At 34.7% G+C, this 13,863-nt stretch overlaps 1 protein-coding gene across 5 annotated transcripts in view; it reads right to left on the bottom strand.

The window, feature by feature from the left end:
- Nucleotides 1-13,863, bottom strand: part of STXBP4 (syntaxin binding protein 4) — a 187,096-nt gene that overhangs the window by 67,919 nt on the left and 105,314 nt on the right. For all 5 annotated transcript variants that reach the window (XM_068531867.1, XM_068531864.1, XM_068531869.1 and 2 more), the window contains 3 exons: nt 7,432-7,608; nt 1,116-1,232; nt 576-625 (listed from right to left, as the gene is read on the bottom strand). In XM_068531867.1, the coding sequence (XP_068387968.1) occupies nt 576-625; nt 1,116-1,232; nt 7,432-7,608 (344 nt within the window). The remainder of the gene's footprint in view (nt 1-575; nt 626-1,115; nt 1,233-7,431; nt 7,609-13,863) is intronic.

Here is a 13,863-nt window from a genome sequence, read left to right as displayed (position 1 = left end):
TCTGGCTTTTAAACAGTCATTTTTAATACCAAAGCTTTTGAATTATTATTCAAGGTCACAATGAAACCTTGGGTGGTGGGAGTTTGGGACATGTCTAACCCATACAAGCGGAATCTGACTGCTGAGTATTTTAACATCGTACTGAAAATAACCATCATGGTATTCACATAATTATTTTACATCATAAGTAGCATAGATAACAATAAAAACATCAGATTTCACCTGAAGAAATAAAGTATTACATTAAAATGAGTTTAAAGGTGTACTACCATATGTACTACCATGTACTACCATATTTTTCTAAATTCAAAAATGCTATGTGGAAACTTAAAATATAATGAATCACCTTCATTTATTGAACTGCTGTTTTCACAGAAAAGGGTGGAGTTTTCCTATGTTTCTGCAAGCATACGTTGCTAGAAGTAGAACTACATTGCTAGTGGCAGTCTTTATAAAAGGAAAGAATTGCTTTGACTATCTTAAGACTTTAAGAGATTTTAGTAGTTTAGCACAAGTACCAGATGAAGAATGTAATCAGTGGACATACTCTGCAGAAAGCACTTAAATTTTCTTACCTTAAATTTGACAAAGGAAGAGAATTATCACAAAACACTTCTTGAATAGCCTAGAGACAAACAAGAGAGTGAAGGTGATAATGTAACTTTGATAGCTTTTTAAAATGTTTTTTCTTGCTTAAATAATATTTATAACCCCCTCCACCCATACGATTAAAAAGGTATTTCTTTTATATAGGGAAAAAAATCAATTACATTAACATACAATTCTACTCAGAATTATAATACACAGAGAAACATTTCTTTATAGGGTAGTTATCAACTAATGTTTACATAGTATCAAAAGTTAAGAAAGTGTTCATTAAAACATAGTATATATTTGGGATCATATTACCCTGTCTCAATTATTTCTCTTAATCTGTAATGTTAGCTGGTCTTTTCATTATCTAAGCAATTTAAAATCTGACTGTAAGTCACCATTGCTGTTTTGAGGCCAGAGAATGTTTCACTAGCCATCAAACACCATGACATTTACCTGTATGTCAGTTGTCTATACATTTCTTAAAAATGGACATAAAGTGATGTAACAGGAAAATTTACCTCTACAAAATGAAGAAGCTTTTCAGTGGATGCCTCAAAAGTTTTTCGAGCCATTTCTGATTTTCGCAATTGGCAGTCAAGTACTGTGATTCGCTTTCTTAACTCCTGAACACTTTCCTGGACAGAGATAGCAAAAGGAACATATTATACATTTCTTCAATTTTATACTAGTGGCTGTTATTTTCATTTTTTATTAACTAATATCCAACATTACTATATCATTTATTTTCTCTCTTATTGTACATATCTTCTGGTTTTGGGGGGTACTTAACTAATTGCATATTTTTAAAAGTTAAACTGCACGGAATGCTGCAAACTTTTTAAGATAAGCTACAAATAACTTTATATTAAAATATAAAATACAATTTAATTAGTTTATATTACATTCTTATATTAAAATACATTTTAATTAGTTTATGGTGTTTCTTGACAACATGGTTACCAGATGCTGACGGAAACCCCTATTAGTGTGGCACAATCCAACATGCTGAAGATCTATATACATATTTAATATAATATGACCCAATGTAAAGCTGAGCTGATGGGGAAGTAAAATAATTCCGGGAAAAGTGAAGGAATTTCATGAAGATAAGCAATAGCAATGCTGAGTGAACCCACTGAAGTTAGAGTACACTGTAGCACAATTTGATCTCAGGGTATTTGCTGATCCTTGGAGGCCTATAGTTTGGGGTTTCATCAGGCACAAATGGCAAACAGGAGAACTTTAATGGGTGAATTAGGGAGAAACAAACCTTTTGATCTTGCCTCTGGTGAATGGTTAAAAAAGTGTCCCCTGAATAATTGCCAACCACAGTCCCCCAACTCATGCAGGTTCCAGGTCAGAATTTATACCACCTGTGTGGCCTGTACATTCATAGGCTGAAAACTTAGTTTAAATTGGTCCCTGGCTGGTAAAAGCAAACAAAAAATTTCTCTAGTGGGTTATTTGATAAACTCAGACATCAAAGAATGCCTACATTTAATGTATCAAAAGAACATGATCTCAGCAAATAAGCTACTATGGATGAAAAGTCAGCTGAAGGAAACAAATTATAGGATCAAACCTATAGAGATAGCAGCTACTGAAGTGATCAGATACAGAATATAAAGTTATGTTTAATATGTTTTAAAAATTAAGAATTTAAAGCATAATAAAGAAACAAGAAACTATCAAAATAGATCCAGATGACACAAAAAAATCGATATGAAAAGTAAAAATACAGGGAGGGTGGGAGGGAGACGCAGGAGGGAGGGGATATGGGGATATACGTATATGTATAGCTGATTCACTTTGTTATACAGCAGCAACTAACACAACAATGTAAAGCAATTATACTCCAATAAAGATGTTTAAAAAATAAAAATAAAAAATAAAAATGCAGTAATAATTAGAAACTCAATTTATGCATTTACTATCCAATTAGATACAGATGAAAAGAGAATGGGTGAACTGGAAGACAGAGGTAAAGAAACTTGTCATAATAGAGCATAAAAATAAAAATGGAAAATATGAAAAGAGACAAAATAACCAGAAGAAGATCTAGCATACATCCAATCTGAATTACATAAGACAGACTAGAAATAATGAAAGAGGAATAGGTCAGGATAAAAGCTTAGGGTTTTTCAGAAATGGTGAGAGACACTGTTCCTCAGATCAGGAACCTCATTCCATGAATTTCAAGCAATATAAATAAAAATAAGTGAACACATGACTGATCATAGTCAAACTGCTGAACACTAAAGATAAAGAGAAAATCATCTATAAAGAAAAAACAGATAGCAAACAAATGACAGACTGACATCTGATATCACAACCATGGAATAAAAACACTGAAAGAAATTCAGTGCCAATTTAACAATCTAAATCTAATCTAAATGTAGCAAAAATATATTTCAAGAACAAGAGTCAAAAATGATGTTTCCAGACAAACAAAAATAGAGTTTATTACCAATAGATCCTCACTATTTCTAAAAGATGTACTTCAGGAAAAAAGAAAGTAATTCTAGCAAGGATGTCTGAAATGCAAGGAAGAATGTTGAACAAAGAAAATGATAAACATGGAGGTCTATCTAAATGAAGGTTGACTGCACAAAATAAACCGTAATAGTATCTAATTTATGATGTTAAAAGTCAAGAAAGAACTAAAATACTTAGTTAATAGAAATTAAGCAGAAACGGATGATTGGATTTATGTTTTAAAGTCCTTACAATATTTAGAAGAAGTGGAAAGCCAGTGATTAGTTTTATAATTTAAGTTAAAATAGAATGTTAACATTTCTAATATAATCTTTAAAAATTAGCAACCGAGTGTCTAACTTCTAAACTAGCAGAGTAAAATAAATGAAATGGGAGTAGGGGAACACAGGAGAAGTCTGACCCAATCCAAAAAAGAAAAAAAAAAAGGGAGGCAAGAAATAACAAACAACTAGAAAACATGGGACAAATAAAATGCACAAAATAAAAGGGTAGAAATGAAGCCAAGTGCATTTGCGAATAAGAATGTAAATGGAAAGACCTTTCCAATTAAAGGTCAAAAATCAGTAAAATGGGGAAAAAAATCCAACTACCAGTTGTTTATCATAGACACAATTAAAATATAAGGACACTGAAAAGTTGAAAGTAGAAGGATGGAAAAAATACATAGGTAAATACCAAAAGAAAGTTGGTATAACTATTTTAATATCAATCAAAAATAAGCATTAAGGGGGAAAGAAGATTGAAGAGTCACAACATTTTCGTAAAAGGATGATAACATAATTCTAAGCTTGTATGCAATTAAAAACATTACTTCAAATATATACAGAAAATTTTAAAAAGTAATCACAAGGGAAATTTTAACCTACTCCCTAACAAAGAAATTAATATGACTAGAGAAGAACTGAACCCCACAATTAATGATCCTGATCTGGTGGACTATATAAAACAACACATCAAATGATTGCAGAATTCTTTTCAAGCTCTTTTTGAATATTTGTATATATTGGTCATACAGTAAGCCATGAAGAAACCATCAATGAATTTTGGAGTTATCTATAGACTAGATTCTCTGGCCACATGCAATTAACCTTTCTGTTCCTCAGTGATGTTTATGAACCAAGATGCAATCATAAATATGTAAATTTTCCCCAAATTATATATTTAATGCATTTTCAGTAAAAATGGCAATCGTATTAATTTCTTTTGATGGAATTTATAATCTGAGTCTAAAATACATATAAAAGATCAAAGGGTTATGTAGCCAACACACTTTTAAAGAAAAAGAACTAGACAGGTTGATCGGATCAAGATTTAGAGTAAAAGAGACTTTTGAATGAGCAGTGCTGGGATAGTTGGTCATTCACTTAGAATAAAAAAGAATGAAATGAATCCCCACCTTATACAATGACATAAAACCATGACAGAAGGATCAAAGTTTTAAAACTTTTAGAGACAAATATAAAAATATCTTTGGGAATGGAAGGACTTCTGGAAAGACACATGAGAGAAAAGACTGAAAAGTTTGATTACTTGAAAATAACACCTGTTCATTTCACCAGAGGCTGAAAAGGTAAGCTATAAATTCCAGAGAGGATTTTTACAACATAAAATATAAGATAGGTTAGTAACCAGAACATACAAACAATCACTACATATGAATATAAAAAAGACAAATAACCCAATGGAAAAATGGTTAAAAGATATGAAGAAGCATTTCACATAGAAACACAAATCCCTAATAAATGCATAAATAGTAGCTCAACTGACTATCTGGGACAAGGGGCAAAGCCCTGGTTTATTGCATTTGGGGGTGTAAATAACCCCACCATGGCTGATTTCAAGCTAACAACCTGATGTCCTTGAACATGCAGTTAAGAAGAAATGTACACAGTCAGCTCTCATAAACCAGTACCAGCTGGTCCCAGCATATCAGTAGCTCAAAATCATTAGAGAAATTCAAACTAAACCACAATGAGATATACTTATCACACCTAACAGTTTGATAAAAATTAAAAGTAAAAGAAAGCAAGCATCAGCAAGGATTTGGGGTAAACGGTAATTCTCATTCATTACTGTTGGGAGTAAAATTGGTTCAAACACTTTCAAACACAATTAGGCATTGCCTAATTGTAATTAGTAAAGTTGATCATACAATCATCATTCAACCTAGCAATTCCACTCCAAGATATGAACCCAAGAGAACTGTTACACATGTGGAGCAGGATATATGTACAAAACTGTTTTCAGCAACATCGTTCATAATAGAAGAAAACTGAAACAATTGGACTGTCCATCAAATACAGAATGGACAAATATATTGTAGTATATCCACTCAATGGAGTACAAAAAAGCAATGAAAAGACATGAACTAGCTATAAACTTCAAATAGATGAATCACAAAAACAAAATTTTGAGTGAAAAACCAAGTTGGAACAATAAAAGTAGTATATTTCTATTTACATAAAGTTGACAAACAGGCAAAATTAAACAACATATTGTTAAGGGATATATACATAGGTAGTAAAATTATCTAGAAAATGTTTGACACTAAATCCAGGAAAGTGGTTTGTTTACCTATGAGGGCAAGGGAGGGGGATGCAATTGGAAAGGGATATTGTGGGTCTTCGAAGGTACTGGTAAAGTTTTATTTCTTAAGCTGAAGGTGAAAAAAAAAGGGAAATAAGTAAATATAGAGATAATATAAGGGAAAACTTGTAAGAAAAATAATATTGTTACAAAAATAATCTGCCTTAAAAATGAATATTTGAATCTGAATCCTGTCATATCTTGGTCAGTGTCTCTTCAAGCAATCTCAAACAATTAAAAAAAAATTTCCTTCTATTTCTCCACTGGTATTGGGTTTGGAAAATGTTAAGATGCTCATGTATAACATCTCCTCTTTGGAAAAAAAGAAGATTATTTTCAGAGACAGGTTAATGGTTTAGTTTAGGATTTTGTTAAGAGGAATGGCATGAGGCACCGTTATGCTAAAAAAGAGAAGAACTGAATTAATTATATTACTACACGACTTAGGACAAAAATGTTTCTCAGCTAGGAGCTGGAAGAAAGAATAGCAAATAACTTATGCTTTAAAAAGAAAGAATAAATTCATGTGAACTCCTTGAATGTTATATTATTTAAAAAGAAAGTACTTTTAAAGACTTGATTATCCCTCCAAAAGTAAATCAAGTTATTATTAAAAAAAAGTACTTTTAGTATTTTGAAAATTCCCAAAATACTTTCAGAATCATGTTAAAGTTACTCACATGAAATAAGCACATATCTCTGATTTCAGAATGTAAACACTGGGTCAAGAATAATAAATACATGTAATATTCCTAAGTATTTCTGCTGTCTCAAGTAATGTTTTCCCCTTGGCCTTGTGGTATTATCAAAGGGTGACAGGAATGTCAACCTTCTTTTGGAATTGGTTTAAATGGACAGATGTGAGAAATATATTAGTGATTCTTAAGAGCTAACCAAAGAAAATTTCAGATTTTCTTCTGTATTTTGCTTTTCTAAAACTGGTTTCATTTCTACTTGGTATATTTAAAGTATTTAACTCTTTTATGTTTAAATAAATACACATAAATTTTTCAAATTTGTTTCATGTTCTCTTGAAAGATGACTGTATTAGAGAGATATAAACACTATGGTTATAAATGAACTCTATGAAGTTATAAAATATCTATTTCAATTTATTTAATTTTCTACCTTACTTCAGTGAAATAAAAATGTCTGTTACAGTTTTTGAAGACCATTCAATGAATACAGTATGTTTAAAAAAATCACATAATGAAAAAATTCACATTAAAAAAAGTTCCCATTGCCTTCTGAAAAGCATTCAGTATTTCGCTATTGAAATAGGAGTCTGCTAAATTCAAACTCAAGTTTCTTTCTATTAATTATCTTGGGCCTTGGGCAAAAAATTCTTTAACTTTCACACTTCCTTGAGTGCTCTAATCAAAGAGCAAACCCCATCCCTAGACTCTCCTCCTCCCATCCCCACAGGACAAATTAGCAAGTTTAGGAAAAAGGAGGAAACCAATGTAATCAATTAAATGTTAAATAGTTCCAGGACTTAGTGCCTGAGCTGTACAATGTTGACCAATGACCCGAATAAATTTGGGCACATACTTTTCCATCCCAAAACTATCTGGATAAACGGAGGCTCATAACCTTCACATTACCCCCATCATAACACATCATCCTATCACTGAATTATAGAAGACAAACACTGACCTAGTTTAGAAGTGCAGATGAAAAGAAAATGAAAACAGGATACATGACAACGGCAAGGAAACCATGGTAACTAGAAGAGAGAACTGTTTTGCTTACTTTATTTTGGTCAGAATAATCAGCAAGCTGAGCCTTCAGCTCTGTAATCTCGGCCTCTAACAGACGGATCACTTCTTCATAATCCATTTCCATTCCGTGTGCCTGTCTCTGTGCAGCTTCGGCAAGATGAAGCCGACTTCGCAGGGCTCTTGTTTCTTCGACCACAGCTTTGGCTTCCTAAAGATTTCAAAAAATAATGTCATTGAAAAAAAAAAAAAAACATGTAAAAACAATTCAGTGGTTTAAACAAAATATTTTCCTCCTTCTGGAAGTTCTAATTCTAAAAGTGAATCAATACACATGTTTCTCACATCTCAATTTGAAAATTAATATTCACATTATTTTATTATACAGAGTAGCTGCCTGACCTTATTTTTCCTTTCTTGATTTCTTAGAAAACTTTCAGTATGGAATCTCCAACTTCACATATCTAGCATAGAATTTTGAAAATAAGAGAAGCAAAAGAGAATTGAAAGTGGAAAATAGAAGACTAAGAATTAGCTCAAAAGATAAAAAGAGTAGGCTTCTACAAAAGTCAAGCAGGTGGTAGGCTCATGGTCTAGGAAGGCTCTTGCAGCTTCATCAGATACTGCTGAGAGATTTATAGTGTTGAGGGCTTCTCCGTGGTCCAAGCCCCAGGAGCCAAAGCTTATTCCTAGACATCAGTCTAACTGCTACTTCTCCATTTTGATTTAAGCCAAAAGGTAGAATTCAGTAGCAAAATATACAGCTATTTCTATGGGATGCAATGTTCACGATACATTTATTAACCACATGTTACGTCTCAGGTAATTCATGCGTCTTCTCCCATTTAACATTTAGAACAACACTGAGGGAAAGGCAATATTAAAAACCATTTTATACATAATCAAACAGAGGCTCAGAGAGGTTACATATCCTATCCAAGGACACATACTAGTGCCAGAATTTAAACCCAGGTTTACCTGACTCCAACATTAATGTTCTTTTCACCATTTTATTCCACCGCTAGATGACAAACAAAAACAAAAACAAAACAAAACTATATAATAGCTACATTCTCTACCTTAGGAAGAGGACGGTGTGGGCAGAACCACTTGCTCTCTCAAAAATGTGTGGTGCTGGGTCAATAACAGTCCCCCAGGACACCAATATAATTTAATATGGCACTTGTTATAATGTAAACCGCTTCTTTTTCTTTACTTGATGCAGAAATCTCTTTTCTCTGCAATGGAACTTTCTGCTACAATTGCCATGGCTAATATTCAACTGTGGCTATTTTAATTTTCTGGGAGCTATTATAGGACACTTGCTTTTGTTTGAGCCTAAGAGAGGGTTAGAAGTATTTTTATTATAGGACATATTTTTAAGGGTCAATTTTTCATTCATACATTATATAACTATTAAGTATTTATTATGTGTCAGTTTCTGTTTCAGGTACTGAGGACAGAGCACCTAACAAAATAGACAAAAAGTCCTCCTTTTGTCCCCCAGAATTTACAATCTATTGAAAGTTTGGGAAGATAGACAGCAAATTAGGGATAATCAATGAAGATCTCATTGAGAAGACATTTAATTAGAGAACGGCAGGAAGGACGGAGCCATGAAAGTTTCCCAAGGAGGAACTTTCAGGGCAGAGAGAACAATTTGTGCAAAGGTCCTGAGACAGGATTGTGCCTTGCATCTTCAGAGAACAGCAAGGAAGCCAGTGTGGCAGAAGCAGACAGTAGTAGGGGACAGGAAGAAGGGAATATGAGGGCAAAGTGGTCACAGGAGTTTGGGCAGGGATGGTGTTGGCATGGAGTTGCAGATCTCAAGAGGCTTTGGAGGCCACTGAGAGGACTTTAGTTTTACTCAGGGTGAGAGGGGAAGTGACTGGAGAGTTCTGAGCAGAGAAGTGGTATGATTTGACTTAAATTTTATGTGGGTTACTTTCACTGCTGTGTTGAGAGCAGACAGCTCTTCACAGGAGTAGGCAAGGGTGGAATAGGGAGAAGAGGAATGGGATAGGCAAGCTACAGTTACTTTAGCTTGGACAGGGTGACAGTGGTGGAGATGGTGTGAAGTGGTGAGATTCTAAATGCAGTCGGAGGGCTTCCCTGGTGGCACAGTGGTTAAGAATCCTCCTGCCAATGCAGGGGACATGGGTTCGAGCCCTGGTCCGGGAAGATCCCACATGCCGCGGAGTAGCTAAGCCCATGCGCCACAACTACAAGCCTGCGCACTAGAGCCCGCAAGCCACAACTACTGAGCCCACGTGCCACAACTACTGAAGCCTGCGTGCCTAGAGCCCGTGCTCTGCAACAAGAGAATCCACCGCAATGAGAAGCCCACGCACCACAACGAAGAGTAGCCCCCGCTCACCTCAACTAAAGAAAACCCGCACGCAGCAAGGAAGACCCAATGCAGCCAAAACCACATAAATAAATAAATAAATTTATAAAAATAAAATAAATAAATGTAGCTTGAAAATAGAGCTAACAGGAGAGTTCTTCATCATTAACAACTTTTACTTAGCACTTACTGCATCGAGACAATCATGTTATGTGATAAAAAATACAAAGGGGGTAAAAGACACTTTCCCTTTTTTGGCTCAGCTTAGAACAGAAGGTATGACTTAGATAAGTGGAGGAAGAGAGTAGGACATGTTAGACACATGAACAGTGTGAACCATGGAAGAGGGACAAGAAGGAATCTGAATGCAGTGCATTTGAGAAATGACTAACTTTGAAATAGATCAACTTTGACTGGAGTAGATGCTTCCTCTAGGGGCACAATGGATAAAAAAGATTGGGGAGAGGGAGGGAAAGGGCTGGGCTCTGGTAGAAATGGCGTGATAGGCAAAGGTGCTTGGATCTGGGGAAGGCTTGAAACCTTCTGAGCAGAAATTGATATGAGAACACAGTGGTTTAGAAAGCTAGATCTGGCAGCAGCTGCAGGATGGAGACATGGCCAGCCAACTGCCTATTGTACCGTTGACTCAAATAACTTTGCTTCCTTATTTTTAAAAGTAATTGTCTTGTAATAAAAGGTACTTTTAGAAAGAAATATCTAAGGAAATAAAAGGACATTTACCTAACTACCACATCAGTCAGTTCAGCCCAGGTGATCAAGGGTCACCAGTGTCAGAGCAGGATCAACTTCACATTAGACTGTGCATACAGGAGGTAACGTAGTATGTGTTGACAGAGCTCTAGATGTTTTACATGGATCAACTCAGATAATCCACCTAATGCTGTGAGAGGTATGTCTATTATTATCCTCATTTAATAGATAGGAAACTGAAACGTTAAGGAACTTGCTCAGAATCGCAAACTTAGTAAGTGGCTGAGCTGGGATTTGAACCCAGGCAGTATAGTTACAAAGTTTGTGCTCTTGGCTACCAACTACAGAAAATGTTAAAAAACGAAATCACTTGTAGATGACAATATCATCAGTGCCCAGCCCTGCATGAGCTTTTAGGATGTGGCCATTACAATAAACTCAAACACATTCGCGGCTGCTACACTGTTTTCCATTTTCCATTCACTCAGGCTAGGAAAAAAAATATTGCTACTGAAGAGAAAGCGAGGGACAGAGAATTCTCCATAGCTGCAATAAAGAATAACTAATTTGGTGATTTGTCTCCTTCACACTCGCTTCATGCAGTTTTTATTCCTCTATAAAAACAGCACTTTTATTTTTGTTCAAAGAATACTAGTTAATTAAAAGAAGAATCTGGATGGAATTTATACAGCCATTATAGTGCACTGATGGCAATACGGTGTGAAAGGCAGTTGGGTGGTAAAAGATGCAGAGGTTTTGATGCTGAATAAATTCATGTTATTTCTTTTGTAAATGTATAACTGTCAGGTTGGTAAATGTGACCCCTTAGCAAAGTTCTAGCCCAATTCCCACCGAACGGCTGTTTAAAAGATTAGTGCATTGAAATGATGACTCTTAGAGGAAGCAGTAAAGAGAAGATAGCAGCAGTGTGCCGTATTTAGCAATACAGGATCACATAAATCCATTTTTTCTTTTCCTCCTGGGCTGTCTTCTAATAACTGTAAAGCCTCCTATGTCAGTAACAATTGAGCCAGAATTTTCCCAGTACCTTACCATGAGCCTGAAATCCCATCAGGGTAAATGCGGCAGCCAGTTCACTGATTTACTTTGTATTAGGTACAGATTAATTCATTTTAGAAAGTTAGAAAATAAGAGAAACTAAGATGTAATAGTAAGTAGAAAAGTCAACATAAGCATTATGCTTTTTAATACTAAGCAGTACAAACAAATGCACTAGAAGGGAATTCTGAATTATGAAGGCAAATCTCTGACTTAACTTTCTTTCAGTGACACTGAGGAAATGCCTTCAACTCACACTGTCTTATTGTAAAATCAGGATTTTCCACCTCACAATTTCACAATGAAACTTCAGGGAAGATCAGACCACATTCTTCTTTGAAAATATAGTTCAAACAAATGAAAATCTTTTTGTAGGCTACAAGTACTTTGAAGTTAGCTATGTGATTGTGTTGAAACAAAGGGCAGTATAAACTCAAAGGGGAGCATAAGCTCAGACAAAAGACAATATATTATCTGTTTTTCCACATATAGCACTTCTTCCCCCTTAAGGCACTAACATGATATTGGATAAAAAATATGGGCGTTTGATGAGATATACCTCAGAATCTTAGATATGTGATTTTTTTCATTTTCTGGCTCTGTAATTCTCCAAGACTCTGTTCATTTGTACAATGGTAAATAACAGCATCTACTTTATAAGATCAAAACAACACTCACAATAGGGTTAAAGAAACCACTACAGTTCTTGGTACAGTTTTTTTTCCTGTTCATCTTTACTGCTTTTGAAATATATTCATAATCACCAATGTGATTAAAGGGCTAGACCACATCAAATGATTGAAGGCTTTCTTGAGGCACTGAAATAGTTGTTCGGAAATATAACGTGTACATGTCTTTTTTAATGTTAGCAACAATTATGTAAAGCCTTTCCTTCTCTAGTTGTGAGTTTTTAACGGCTCCCTAAAGTAGAAGGAAAAAGCACTAACTGCAGTTGCTCATTTGTAATTAGGTAGCACATCCACATCACTAAACTTAGAAGTTCTGTAATTTTTAAGCTAATCAGTAAATCTTTCAAAATGTCAATGGTTGACAGGAGAAAAAGGAGACTGCAAAGAGATATATGTTTTAGTGTAATGTAACTTACACTACCAAGCCCAAAAGAATACTTCTCTTATCAGCTTCCTACATCCACTCATTGGAAAACCCTTCTTGGTCTTGGTCCCATTACAGCTTGTGAAAAAGATTAAGGGTTACTGCAGGAAGAGGGCTGCTGAAGGAAAGCGTTTAAAAGCAAATTATATCTAGTTTCCTTAACTTATGTGTCAAATTTATTAAAATATGTTTAATATTCCTCTCAATGGATGATCACAAAGTAATTTGCTAGATGTTCACAAAATGAACCTACAACTCATCCCTTAACCACGATGCACTTGGGGGAGAAAATGAATTCACAGAACTTTATATATTGTCTCTGATATGTGCTCTCTCCTTTCCCTTTCTTTATGCTTTCTCCGTGCATACATCCATCCCACTACTCCACCTCCATACCTAACCAGTTATTATGCACCTGTGAAGTCTTCATTGATGATGTATTTGTACCATTCCTTAATATCCATTCTTACCATCATGCTATTGTTCATGTCTTTAACACCTCAAACTTAAGTACTATGAAAATCACGTAAGTAATCACTCTGCCTACTGTGTTCTTCACTATAATGTATTCTGCATACTTCTGAAGGTCAATTTTCCTGAAATATTGCTTAGGTAACAAACCTAAGGTAACTAGATAAAATGTTGCTTAGGTAAGTACAGGGTACATGATAAATATATCCTCAACCTCCATACTTCAAGGTTCTCCACTATTTGTTCCAAATCAACCTTTCCAGTTTTGGCACATTTGACTCTCTTACAGGATTACCATATCCAAGTACATTCACTTACCAAATTTCCCAGACTAAACTCTCCCACCTCCAAGATGCTTTTGAGCACATTATTCCTTCCACTAGGTGAATGCACTTTTCCTCTTTTTTCTTCATCCAGTTCTCATCTATCCTTCAAAATCTACTTCAGATTTTACCTCCTCTAATCTTTCCAAATCACTTAAGCTTACAATGATTTCCCCTCCTTTTATTCTTAATAATATCTGTTGTCTTTAATTAATCACATACTACTTAATATCTCCTATGGCTATGTTGAACTGTCATTAAAATGGTATTTTACTCCCAAACTTTCTAATGTCAAAAGGTCTTGGCTGCCCAAATTAGAACACAAGCTGTCTGAGAGTAAAACCCTATCTGATATTAACAGGTGCTCCATTCAACAGAAATATGAGATATAACTGAGTGGACAAACAGTGAAAATGACTATTTTGTTTTTCATATATAATAA

Source organism: Eschrichtius robustus, chromosome 20 (genome assembly GCF_028021215.1).
Source record: "Eschrichtius robustus isolate mEscRob2 chromosome 20, mEscRob2.pri, whole genome shotgun sequence".
NCBI lineage: Eukaryota > Metazoa > Chordata > Mammalia > Artiodactyla > Eschrichtiidae > Eschrichtius > Eschrichtius robustus.
Note: the sequence above shows the minus strand (reverse complement) of the source record. Positions and strands in the feature narration are given on the sequence as shown.